This window comes from Thamnophis sirtalis, unplaced genomic scaffold (assembly GCF_051295495.1).
Source record: "Thamnophis sirtalis isolate CommonGarterSnake01/CBP01778 unplaced genomic scaffold, rThaSir2_p1.2 scaffold_10, whole genome shotgun sequence".
NCBI classification, from domain to species: domain Eukaryota; kingdom Metazoa; phylum Chordata; class Lepidosauria; order Squamata; family Natricidae; genus Thamnophis; species Thamnophis sirtalis.
The window spans coordinates 18,850,120-18,863,867 of record NW_028261390.1 but is presented as its reverse complement, the minus strand read 5'-3'; the positions used below and the strand labels follow the sequence as shown (position 1 = coordinate 18,863,867).

General features: G+C 38.1%; 1 protein-coding gene across 5 annotated transcripts in view; it reads left to right on the top strand.

Annotated features, from left to right (window-relative positions):
- The window catches only part of EMCN (endomucin), a 45,611-nt gene extending 32,075 nt beyond the window's left edge, over positions 1-13,536 (top strand). The window contains exons 9-14 of one of the 5 annotated variants that reach the window (XM_087724148.1): positions 888-983; positions 2,391-2,415; positions 5,947-6,008; positions 8,427-8,505; positions 9,510-9,580; positions 11,111-13,536. In XM_087724148.1, coding sequence (XP_087580274.1) covers positions 888-983; positions 2,391-2,415; positions 5,947-6,008; positions 8,427-8,505; positions 9,510-9,534 — 287 coding nt within the window. In that variant the 3' untranslated portion in view covers positions 9,535-9,580; positions 11,111-13,536. Of the gene's footprint in view, positions 1-887; positions 984-2,390; positions 2,416-4,995; positions 5,182-5,946; positions 6,009-8,426; positions 8,506-9,506; positions 9,581-11,110 lie in introns of those variants that run through there. The other 4 variants (XM_087724147.1, XM_087724150.1, XM_087724149.1 and 1 more) reach the window with 4 other exon arrangements.
- The last annotated feature ends 212 nt before the right edge of the window (positions 13,537-13,748 follow it).

Below are 13,748 nucleotides of genomic sequence, written 5' to 3'. Positions count from 1 at the left end.
TTTGCAGAAACTAGTATTATGCTGAGGAAGAGATATACACTCCCATTTGTAATTTGTTCTTCTGATTCATGGGGGAGGGGTGGAAATCATCTTGATCTTAAATTCTGGAAATCAGGATACTGCTATTTACTGCAGAGACTTTTGAGCAGGACAGAAAAACACCCCCACACACAGACACTTTCATTAAGGCTCTTTGCCTGCCACCCAGTGGTTATACTGAAATATAGAAAGCCTAACAAATTGATTTTTTAGGATGCCTTCAAGTCAGTTCTAGGGACGCGGTGGCTCCCTGGCTAAGACGCTGAGCTTGTCGATCAGCTGTTCAAATCCTTAGTGCCGCATAATGGAGTGAGCTCCTGTTACTTGTCCCAGCTTCTGGCAACCTAGCAGTTCGAAAGCATGTAAAAATGCAGGTAGAAAAATAGGGACCACCTTTGGTGGGAAGGCAACAGCATTCTGTGTGCCTTCGGCATTTAGTCATGCCGGCCATATGACCATGGAGATGTCTTCGGAAAGTGCTGGCTCTTCAGCTTTGAAATGGAGATCAGCAACATCCCCTAGAGTCGGGAATGACTAGCACATATGTGCGAGGGGAACCTTTACCTTTAACTTTACCAAGTTAGTGCTGATTCCCCGAGACTGCATGGACAAGTCCCTCCTAGGGCTGGGAGAAAATGACTAATTCAAGGTCATCCATCTGGCTTAATGCTTATGATAGTACTAGAACTAAGTTTTTGAAGAATCCTCAATGAAGATATCAAGGGTGGTTTGGAAAGATGTTTTATATTTCATATTTTATATTTTAATTTCATATTTTATACCTACTCTTAAGATATGCATGTATCATAAGGTATATGAAATAAAATAAATACTTTCATTACATACAGGTATAATTTTGCCAGTTGTCATTGCCCTAATAGTAATAAGTGTCATCGTATTCCTTTTAATGGCACTGTACCGAATGTGCTTGAAGACAACGCCAGGTATGTATGTATTCTGTAAAAATTAAAGTGTATATATGACATAATGTAATGCACAGACACAGGATGAGGGTATCTGGCTTTGCTTTAAAGTATTTGAGAAAGTATTTTAGATGCCAACTGAACATTAAAGAAATAGTTTCCAGATTTTGTGAAATATTTTTTTTTCTAATTGGTTCTACTTTGGTGGGTTCCCATCACAAATATGGCAGGTAGTTCTGCATGTATTGCTTTTAAGATACAATTCATTCATGGAACAGGTTCAGAGATAGTAGAAAGAATGATCAAAGAAACATACACTTAAAACTATAGGTGCTAACAATATTTAGAATAGAATAGAATAGAATAGAATAGAATAGAATAGAATAGAATAGAATAGAATAGAACAGAACAGAACTTAGCCATGAGTAAGAAGATCAAGGAACTACATTATAGCTGAGAGATTATAATGGGGAAGATAAAAACTGTTCCTAATTGTTGCAGAATATAAGACATAGGACAATGTGTTCCGTGACATACTAGGAAACCATCTGTTGGGGATCCTTTACTCTGGATTCCTGCATAGAGGAGGAAGTTGGATTCAGTGAAAGGCCCTTTCATGTCTAGTAGTTTCAGGTTTTATTTGCTTAAAGCCTAACCTGATCTCTCTTAAAGTCCTTCTGAAATTAGGTGAAAGAAGATCTAGAACCCTAAAGCTAAAGTTCATGAGCCTTGGTGGCACAGTGGTTAGAGTGCAGTACTGCAGGCTACTTCTGCTGACTGCCTGCAATTTGGCAGTTCACATCTCACCCGGCTCAAGGTTGACTCAGCCTTCCATCCTTCCGAGGTGGGTAAAATGAGGACCCAGATTGTTGGGGGCAATAGGCTGACCCTATAAACCTCTTAGAGAAGGCTGTAAAGTAGTATATAAGTGTAAGTGCTATTGCTATCCTACAAACTCTTAAGGGTACATCCTCATTGCCCAACCAACCTACTCTTAAGAGATCTGCTAGAAAAGCTTCCTTATAAAGATATAGAAACTGAACAGTAGCATCTGTTACTAAAGATTGCTGGGTGTCTCACGTGCTTCACAGATTAGATTTCAGTTGCTGATACTATTTACAAGAACAACTGTTAAAAAAATGGACCAGAATTAAACAATTGGAATCAGTTCTAAACCTTCTTAGAATAAATTATAATTAGATTCAAATTGCTTCAGAATATTCATCTATAAAACCTTTGAAAATTATTACTGTTTTTAGACCACACTCAGTTTTTGTATTTCAAGAGTCTCTAGATAAGAAGAACAAAAAACCGTGATAGATACAAGGAAAAGGTCTGTGACATATCATGTAGAACTAGAAATGTAGAAAGATGATGTGATTTATCATGGTGGACTAGAAAGATAATGTGAATTTAAATTCCTTCCAGAGAGGCAAGAGAATGGAACTGAACAGTAAGTTTTTTTTCCCTTTTCTTCCATCCACTTTGCTCATTTATGTTAAAACATGTTAAACATGTTAGCTTACAGTTTCTTTAACGACCCAATTTTGAAAAGAGTGGTGCTATTCACCTGACCTTCTAGTCTTCTACATTTATCATTCAACAGTCAAGTCTCATTTCTTCTAGATGAATGTAATTTTGAGAGTGAAAAGGTAGAGTGTGGGAATTAAAATTACATAACTTGCATGCAGATACTCTGTGGAGTTTCAAGTCAGCTGCAATCTCTCTCATCTGTACTTTGATTTACAGTATGTGACCAAGCTTCACTCATAGTCATTATTCTACTTGGTGCAGCAATAACATTTCCTTAAAAACTTTTTTAACCCACCCACCCCCAACACTCCTCGGAAAATGTAACTTTCTGGAATTTCATCCAAATATTTTATTGTCTGTGTCTATATGTAATACAAAAGGGATGTGATGGCTCAGTGACTAAGATGCTGAGATAAAAGGTCATTAGTTCGGCGGTTCGAATCCCTAGCACCGCATAATGGAGTAAGCTCCCGTTACTTGTCCCAGCTTTTGCCAACCTAACAGTTCGAAAGCATGTAAAAATGCAAGTAGAAAAACAGGAACTAGCTTTGGTGGAAAAGTAAGAGCGTTCCATGTGTGCCATACTGGCCACATGACCACAGAGATGTCTTCGGACAGCGCTGGCTCTTCAGCTTTGAAATGGAGATGAGCACCACCCCTAGAGTTGGAAATGACTAGCACATATGTGCGAGGGGAACCTTTGCCTTTTATATATACCTCACAGGGTTGTTGTGGGGAAAATGGGAAGAAGAAGCAGTTTTAGATATATTCACCACTTTATTTGTAAAAATAATAAAGGTGGGATATGAATAAATAAATAAGTAAATAAATAGGACCACTGCAATTTAGTTGTAGGATTTATAAGGATACAAAAACAGATTATTACTAGTAATCTTTGTAAGGATACAAAAAACAGATTATTACTATTATTTGCAACTAAAGAAGTTATCCAGAGTTGCTTTGAGATAGGTGACACATAAATTTAATAGAAGAGACAATTTTATCACTCTCTTTGTTGGTATTCACCCCCCATCTGTAAGAAAATGCTGGAGAATTTGTCTCCCCACTTTGTCATTGAAAGAATTCACAAAAACTATCCCATTTCTCAAGCCACAGATAAACAGATTTTCAAGGAATCCCTTTGCACAACTTTAGTTATAGCAGTAAACTGCTTAAATTATATTACTGGCCCAGCACTCAGCACAGGTATTACCTATAGTTACCACCATACCATTATTTTGACTCTAAAATTTCAGGGTGAGAGCAGTTGAGATAATTGACTTCTTCATTGTCTTAAAAACAGCCTGTCAATGTGGGCATGATTCTTTGGTAATTTGCCAATGATGTTTAGTGATTCTAAAATTGTTTGCAGGCCATCTGAATGCATTTATTGTACATTTTACCCTGAATTTTAAGAACACCAGAAAGCACATCCATTTCTGTAACAATTTTTAACTTGTCCAGACTTGGGCTTATTCTTTCTTTGTTTGGATACTGATCCAAAAATTCAAATTTGCACAAACCTAAGTGCAATTGTTTTAATTAAACTGTTGATTTGCTAATCCAGATAGATGTCTTTGAAAGTTTCAGCACGGCCTTTACTGTTGACCCACATACTAATCTGACATCTGTAACAACAATTATACCATTTTTGAAATCCTCTTTGAGCTCATTCATTTACCTCTGGAAAATCTTCAAGACAATCTTTTAAAACTCTATTCTCCAAATGAGGTAATGAATATATTGTGCTTGGCTTGGCTTTCAACTAAGTTTGGGTTTTATCCCCACTCCCCAGCCCTGCCCAGAGCTGAGGTTTTATGTAATATTGACAAAGAAAGTGCATAATTGTGACCATGATCTGTTACTGGAATTATTTATATTTAGGAAAGTCAGATGCAAGTTGCTACGGCTTTCCAAAACTCCTCAGGTTGCAATCTAATGCTTTTCAAATAAATGCAGTCTGAATTCCTCTGAATTAAATGATTCTTCTCAATAAATCTATGTTGGAACAGATCATCTCCTACTTCCCATTGGGAGCAAGATATAATCCTCTGTCTTTTTATGCTGGCCTTGGAAATAGGAATTTGGTTTTTCTAAAAAAAAAAAAAAATATTCCTGGAATTGAAGCCAGATTTAGGGTTTTTTGCTAGGTGTTTTTTGTTTTTCCAATCCAGCACAGAAATCCAATCAGTTGCCCACAAAGAAAGAAAGAAATTTCCTGACACATTCACTCCAGGGAGGACAAGCAAGGTTACAGAGAGAACAAGACATCCCAGGACCTTTCTAGTAGGAGAAGGGAGAAATTAACTCAATACACGTTTAATGAAAACATATCTAATTTCACCTTTTTTTAACCAATATGCAGAATCAAATTTTCTAATACAATTTCTCATTATTTAAAATGAATACATTAGAAAAAAGACACCAATCAAATATATATTCAAGTTCATGGAAACAGTGTACAATCTGACTTACATTGTGAAAATTATTTGTATTAAAGAAAAGTAGGCATGTACATCAAAATACACAAGAATTTCCCAAGTTCAGTGAATTGGACTTGAACTGAAGCTGAGAAGGACCAAATGGAACATATCTGCAAAAACGTGAAGCATTGATGGAATTGCCCATTCCTATGGCGGCTTACTTGCATTTCTTATTTTAGACAAAATGGGGCAATGGACAATAGTGTGCAATTGCAGCCGCTCAATGGTAGTGGCTTTGTGGTTCCTCCCGAATTGCCAAGCCATTTGCAGCTCAGTGTCTATCTGGCTCACTTGGATTCTCCAGAGTGACCTGCTGCTATTAGACATGATAAAGGATGCTACAATCCTCAGCTTCCTTACCAAGTACCCAACCACAATTAGGTACTTGGGATGGGTACCTCCACTGCTAAGTGCTGCAGTCATTAAGCAAGTCACACCTGATTTTGTGACCTTTATTCCCTGGTTGTTAAGTAACATATGTGGTCATAAAGTGAATCTGGCTTCCCCCATTGACTTAGCCTGTTGGAAGCTTCCTAGTAAGTTTCTAAATGGCAATTATGACACGTAACTGTCATAAATATGTACCGGTTGCCAAGAATTTTGACCATAGGGACACTACAACAGTCATAAGTGCAAGGACTTGTCATAAGTCAAGTCTTTTTCAGCACAGCTATAATTTGGAAGAGTGATTAAATGGATAGTCATAAGTTGAGAACTATCTGTATTCCATCACCACGGTTGAAGTAAATCAGCCTTGGTAGTTCAGTCTCCTATAAAAGGAACGAGAGTAAACAAAATGTGAGGATAAGATGTCAGAGAAGAAGCAAAGCTAGACAGGAAAAGCTCCATGTTAGATCCTGCCAACAGTCTATCAGTTCTCCTGTCCTGCATCATCCTATATCCACTTTCATATCATGTATCCTTTGCCATCATGAGACATTTGTCAATCATGCAACACCTCCCAACAGAGCCCCATCGGATAAAGAGAATGTGAAACTCATTTCTGTTAAGACAACTTCTTCAGACTCAGGTAAGTCATCCTTATTCATTACTGGTCAGGTTGAGAAGTAAGACCAAGCTTTTAAGCATTCAGTCGGAATTAAACAGATTAAACTATTAGGCCTGCATTTATATACTTGCTTGAAAAAGATTGGAACCTTGTATGAAACTAGCACATATCTACTATTCATTAAATCAACCCAATTAGTTTGGGGCTTCTTCACAAATGCAGAATAAAAGAGGCCACTGCTTTCAAGAGCCTTAATGTAAATGAGAAGGACCCACTGAGTTTTTAAAAGCTCTGAATCCAGTTGGGCTACTTTAATAAATAGTATTAAAGATGCTCTGCTCATACAAACCTAATGCACTTCTTCCAATTCTTCAAAAAATGCACAGCCCTAACAATCTGAAGGCTTCTCTAAATGAAAGATGCATGGACAAAATGATACCAAAAAAATTGTTCAGCATACTTGATACCCCATTTGGATATGATTATGCCTCTCATGTAAGTTTTAGCCATTTTCTGGAAAACAGAACAGCAAAAAAAAATATGGTTGGGGCCTTCTTCTAAATCAGGGGTGTGAAACTCAACGCCCGTGGGCTGCAACCAGCCTGCGGGTAAGGCCACCCTGGAAAAGGCAAAGGAATGACCCCATTTTCAGCCACGGCCCTCCCGGGCCCCATTTATAATGAGATTATAATGAGAGTGAGGGAGGGTCTGAGGGAGGTCCTGCCTTAGCATTTGGCCACTACAGGTGCCCCCCCCGACATGAATTATGTTGACCTGGCCACACCCACTCTGGCCACGCCCATTCCATCCCTGCAAGTTCACAAACACAACCCTGATGCAGCCCTCAATGAAATCGAGTTTGACACCCTGGATTTCAGAAAACAGTTTGAAAACCACAAGTATGAAATTATCAAACTGTTTTTAGACATAATATTTTCAGACTTGGCGTAAAAGAAAGATAACATTGACAGTTTTTTTAAAAAGTAATAAATGGAAAAGAGAGCTTCTGGGCCTCAGAAGGCTTCTAAATTTTCCAATCTGACTCTAAAGTTTTCTTCTGCTGAGCAAATGCTTAGTAAACCCATTACTGAACCGTGTTGTATGCACACTATATTTGGAATACGTCTGAGCCATTGGCACTTTAGGAACCGTTTTTCTTTTTCTCTTCCCTCTCACACTAGTTAATTTGATTCATATTTAATACACTTTTTGCAGTTGGCTTTTCAAAACTTTAATGCACTTTCAGTTCACACATTTCCATAAGTATGAAATCCACTTTGCCCTTTCTGATCTTGTGAAATATTCAGTTTTTAAAAAGCCCAAGAAGTAAAAAAAAAAAATTCTCTTAAGTCTCCAAATCTCCCCTGAGATTTTTCTCTTATACATGTAATCACATTTACCTTTTATCCAACTTTTCTGAAGGAAATGAGCCTCCCTCTTTCAGATGTCAAAACTGAGCATCCAGGGAACAGCTGTTTTATGAAACAGAAATGCAAGAAAGATGGGCAACAATATTATAGTCCGATGGGAACAGATGTGGCATGTAACGGGAAAATAAGATTGTTTCACCATAGCTGAGGATTATTTCTACACTGATTAAAATAATTCCTCTTTGGTGCAAAATAACTTGGATTTAATTAGCAAAGTCATCTTCAGGTTGAAGAGCAACCTCTTCAGCTGTTAACTTTGGTTCCCAGCATTTTAAAAGTAGAACTATCATTGTTCTGAATTTCAAAAGTTAAAAGTCAGGGTATGGGGAGAGGGACTTCAGGCTGGGGAAACTACTGTATATATTAAACTACACAGTGGCCCCTTAACCAGGGGTGGAATGCTACCGGTTCAGTTTAAAAATGCTACCAGTTCGGGGGGGGGAACCAGTATTTCCGACAATCAGCTAGGCGACGATCAGCTGTGACGCGCAATTTATATTAGGTAGAATCTTCAGATTTCCTGCTTTCTAGCTAATATAAATCGGGTAGCACAGTGGATTCCCCCTCACTGTTCTACTTACTTTTGCAGACTCGGAAGGCTTCAAAATGTTATTTTTTTAGTGCTGCATGGGCGCGCTTCAAACACGCCCTTCAGAGCGCATGCTCGGTAGCAGACTTCAGAGGATTTCACTGCTGCCCTTAACTACAATTACAAACTACAATACTCCAGTCTATTTCCCCTTGACTGATCTTAGAAGCCCATATTGAGAGAGAAAAAGCATTGCAATCCAGCTCCACTTTCCCCATTAATAATCCAGTTTATTATGGAGTGTAGATTCTCTATTCTGTAATTATGACTCAACAGATCAATGATGCTTAGTAGTTTTTGAAAGGTTTTGAAATTTTGCAAAATTCTATTTTAGCATGATGTTTGTATTCTGTTTTTCATCTCCTGCGTATTTTAAACCACTGCTGTTCCCCATTAATCTTTATTTTCCTTCTGGGCTAGGCATGTTCAGTTTCTTGACCCTTTCCTCCTATGACTTGCCTTTAGGCATGTCATTACCTTTGGAATCCTTCAAACCAGTGTGAGTACTCCCATTGGTTATCAGACGGCAGCCTAAAGACTGCAGTACTTCCCAATGGGCTTAGAAGAGTGATTTCAATGGGTTCCCTTTGAGTTGGGATTAAGTTGCTTCTGGGTTGGGAGTCATCAAATTGGTGGGATATATATCCCACCCTCTTCCTGAGTAGTGATGTGGGATATTTCTATATTTAAGCAAAATAATTTAGGTGGGTTTTTTCCCCTTACAATCTTAAATGAGTACCTGTTCTTATTACTCAGTTGCGTATGAAGGTGCCTTGTGGCTCTGCTAGATTAACATATAATATGTTCTGAGCGAGGCTTCCCAAGAGCATGAAACAAACTCCTTGTCCCGACAAAAAACCCTTTTACTAATTTACAGTGAATGCTGCTCATTCATAGCCGGCAAAGTCTTTCAAAGGAGGATTTATGGTCACAGACCTTATCTGACTTAGAGAGCTGACAGGCCGATATAACCAATTAGCAAACTAATTGTCTCCTGCAAACTCCATTCCCCTTTCGCTTCTCTTTTATCTCCTCTGGGAAGGGTTATTCATTGTCTGGCCTTACTCCCAAGCCGACCCCTGCTCTTTAGTTGTTCTGTTCGTCTGGCAACTCTGTGCATGCGCACACTGGGAACAGGCTCCAGCTGTTCATCTGCCTCATTGATGTCTGACTCTGAAGGCAGCTGATAACTGGCATACAGTTCTGCCCCCCCTCTCTGCCTCTAACACAGAGCCCTCATCAGAGTCTTCCCCAGACTCTAGGACTGGCCCATGTTCCTCCCCAGCCTCCTCACTGTCTGAATCTGCTGCCAGCTTTGGTGACTGCTAATGGGCCACAACAATGTAGGCCATCCTTTTTTTTTTTTTACAAAAAAAAGTACCTTTAATTTATTTAGTTCTTTTTCACTGACTGCAGTGGCCAATGGCTAAGGCAGAAAACTTCAGTACAACTATATCTGGACCTTTACTGAAATTGTGCATATTTTCATTTTTTTCTTAGCAGAGCAGACTTCTCAGGGAAGGAATAAAACTCGGCAACATAACGATTCCTCCTCGTGCCAAGGCAACAAATGAGTATGCTCAATTTTTTATTTCTATCTGCTAGATGCTGAATGAATATTTCTTATTTTCAGTGGCAGTCAATAGCATTTCGTTGGGAAAAAAAGCAGATAACCTTTTCCGTATGTAGCTTAAAGGTTTGGAGCAAATGTTGTTATGTGTTCCCAAAGCAAAGAAGACAAGTGGATAAGTACCTTAGAAGACTCTGCTTGCAGTTCAGAAAATCCAAAACAGAGCAGATTCTCAGTGTCAGTCATGGGTAGCATCTGGGTAGCCTTGGAGATGGGCTACTGAAATTATGCAAAGGTCATTTAGAAAATGAAAGATAACATAAAAATATGATGTTCTCTGCGGGGAGGATGCCACTGACAGAACAGTGAACTACAAAGAGTTTTGAATTAACTACATAAGACAGATGTCCATGAATGCTATAATTCAGAGATAGATGATTGATTAGTTGGTGAAAGGGGTCATTTCAAAAGACCTCAACAAAGAGATGGGTGGCTGGGAGATAGATAGATAGATAGATAGATAGATAGATAGATAGATAGATAGATAGATAGATAGATAGATAGATTAAGATAGATAGATAGATTAAAGATAGATAGATAGATAGATAGATAGATAGATAGATAGATAGATAGATAGATAGATAGATAGATAGATAGATAGATAGATAGATGTGGGTGGATAGACAAATGGATAGACAGATGGATGAATAGATGGATGAGTGGATGGATAGAAGGATGGTTGGTGGATAGACTAATGGATGGATAGATGGATGGATGGATGGATAGATGGATGGATAGATGGATAGATGGATAGACTGATGGATGGATGGATAGACGGATGGATGGATAGATTGAGGGATACATAACGTAGAGGACTCTGCTTGCAGTTCAGAAAATCCAAAACAGAGCAGATTCTCAGTGTCAGTCATGGGTAGTATCTGAGTAGGCTTGGAAATGTGCTACTGTAATTAGGTCATTTAGAAAACGAAAGATAACATGAAATATGATGTTCTCTGCAGTGAGGATGCCTCTGATGGATGGATAGACAGATGGAGGGATGTATAGATGGATGGATGGATAGATGGACGGACGGACGGACGGACGGATGGATAGATGGATGGATAGATGGATGGATGGTTAGATGGATGGATGGATAGAGAGATGGATGGATAGACAAATGTATAGACAGATAGAGGGCAATGACAATTAGGAAAAAGGGATATTTCTACATTCTTCTTTTAGAAACTTCCATTGGTTTCCTTTGGTGGATGTATGACCTCTGCAAGATTAGCCTGAGGGAATCTGTCATTTGAGAGATGCAATGTTCCTTAAATGTTCCTTAATCCCAAATGAAACAGTATCACCTTTCCAAGCAACTAATTGACTGCTAATTAAGATTCTCAAATAGCTTTGAAATTGAAGACTAATAATGCAAATTATTTTAGTTTTTGCACCCTAAAAGTCAGTCTATTTGATGTAGTAAAGCCAAAATCATCTTGTAATACAAACACCTCAAAACGTTCCTTCATTTCAGATGTGAAGAATTCCTGTTTCATTCTAGAAACCACCGAACAAAGTTGGATTTTCTTGATGTGAATCAAAAGCATCTATGCATCACTGGAAAAAAAAAAACGGTTTGCTTCATTTCTCTGTAATTTTGCCATGTTGTCATGTTGTTTTTCTATGCCCTGCTGTTTATCTCTAAAAAGAATTTTGTAGTTTTTTTTCTCTCTTTCAGTCCATTCCTCTACAAGACCTATTTATTGCTTTCCATGTATGTAAGGCAGAGAAAAAAAATTGCATATTGTAAAACTATATAAAAATGCACTTGACCTTTGCCAATTCTGATACTGTAGTTTTGTACATAAAATATATATTCTGCCTGTAAATATAATTCTTTATGTACTTTCAGTAATTACCACAATATTAAATATTATATGTTGTGGCCATATCTGTTTACAATAAGAACAAGATACTAGCTTGAATCTTTCCTTCTGTAAATTGAGTAGATTCCCTCACTCCCATTTCAACGCAAAGCAAAGTTTCAAGTTATTGTATTCATAAATGACTAATCTCCTTATTAAGACTAACTAAACTGGTACAAAAATTCCACCACATTCTTCCAAAAGTTTTTCTAAAGCAAAATGTGACAAAAACCAAGGAATGGGGAAGAAGCAGGACACTCCAAAACTTCTTGCAACTAAGATAAGATTTTGTTTCCATGAGGTCTGCAACTGAGATTTGGACTTAAAACAGAACCTATTTGTGAGCAACAGGTGCAATATATTCTGAGTTTCAGCTACTATCCTAGGACATTTTTTGGGTGGTTTTCTTGTTCTCTGCTTCTTGTAACATCCTACCTTGATGCAGATTTCTGCAACTTCTTCTGCATCATTTGATAATATCAGAAGTATCATTACCATAATGTGGATTCCTGTTGTTTTTCCCCCCGGATAGGCCAACACGATTATTATGTCTTTAAAACTATTATATTGTATGTAGCTCTGCAATATGTTTTGTGCAGTGGTGGGGGAGAGCATTTTTACAAGGCAAAAATCATTGCAATGCAGCCTGAACCAAAGGAAAGGAGGAGGAATATATAGTATGTATATATCAGGGATCAGCAACCTTAAACACTCAAAGAGCCACAAAGGTTCTAATCAGAAGCCCTCTGGTCAATTCTGAATGCAACAGGAAGTCCGGTTCCCTCACCAGTGTCTCTTCCTAGCACAGCATCCTTTTTCCTCTACCTGTCCTACCCGAAAGCCCTATCAGTTGTGGAGCCAACTGGCAAGAGGGAGCCGCAGCAGGAGGATAAAAGAGCCACATACAGCTCCAGAGCCGCAGGTTGCTGATCCCTGGGATATATTGATACTCTTTAATAAAATATATGGGAATCTCTTACATTGGATTTCCTGAATCTACTGGATTTCTACTTCAAATGGCAGCTTTGGGGACTATTTTTTAAATGAATTTTTAATATTCCTTCATTCCAAACATTCCAAAAGGGGAAATAATTTCAGAATAACAAAATTCATGATACCACCTTCTGCTACCATGACTACATTGCATAAGCGCAATGTTCAGAAAAGATTCTAGGAACCATCACCCTGTCAGTCTTTATCAAGCATTTTTCCCTGGAAAATTGTCCTCTCCTTTTAATCCTGCATATGGTCAGAAGCTGCGTTTGCTGCAGCAATCTAGAAATGTAATAAGCAAATGATTGTGTCAAAATTCTTTTTTCTGGCTGCTTCCATTAAGGATGCAAAAGTATAATTTGGCAGGAAGAAAAAATGTGTTCTTCTGCAGTATTTTATCAGAGATACATTTGTGCTTAATTAACACAGGGGTAAGACACAAATAAACAAGTTGCCGAAAGCTGTGGCAGGTTTTAAATAATTGGGAGGTCATCGCATTTAATCTAGTGATGCTAGAAATTGAACATTAAACTGCAGTTCTGTCTTTCTTTAAAACCACTAATGAAAAATGGACACATCCTCCCTATTTCAGTTGGTATAGTTAAACAGCTTGTACTGCCAGAGAGTTCTAATATTTAGCCAAAATCCCTTTTTGTATAATTTGAACCTGTTGTATCAGGCCTCAGAATGAAGCAAAAGAAAATATATTTCCTCAGACATCTGTTTGACAGACTTTCAAATATGTTAAGATAGCTATCATATTTCCTCTTAATTCCCTCTTTTCTGAGCAAACCATGCCAAAGTCCATTTTTCTTCATGTTCTATAGGCTTTTCACAATTTCCATTCTCCTCCTCTGGATGTGTCCCACTGTCTGTTAATTTTTGAAATCCTGAGACTACAATCCACTCAGAGGATCAGTGAATAAATCAAAAGGAGAGAATTCTTCCATCCTTAAACTGGATGACGATTTAAGGAGTGGGGAGGAGATTCTATCATATTGTTAAAAACTGTTCCAAAAATGAAAATGTAAATGAAATTGGAGTAGGAATCTTTGTATTGTTGCCAGCAAAATTTGAGTGAATGGTGTCAGTACATAAACATTGAGTATAAAAACAAAATAGAATAAAACATTTGCGTATGTATTTAGACAGCTTGGATTTCCTCGGTGCCAAATCCAGCTGTTATAGTAGCACAGGTGATCAGGGGTTGGATTCAGCCGGTTTGGACTGGTTCGGGCAAACCAGTAGCTCTGA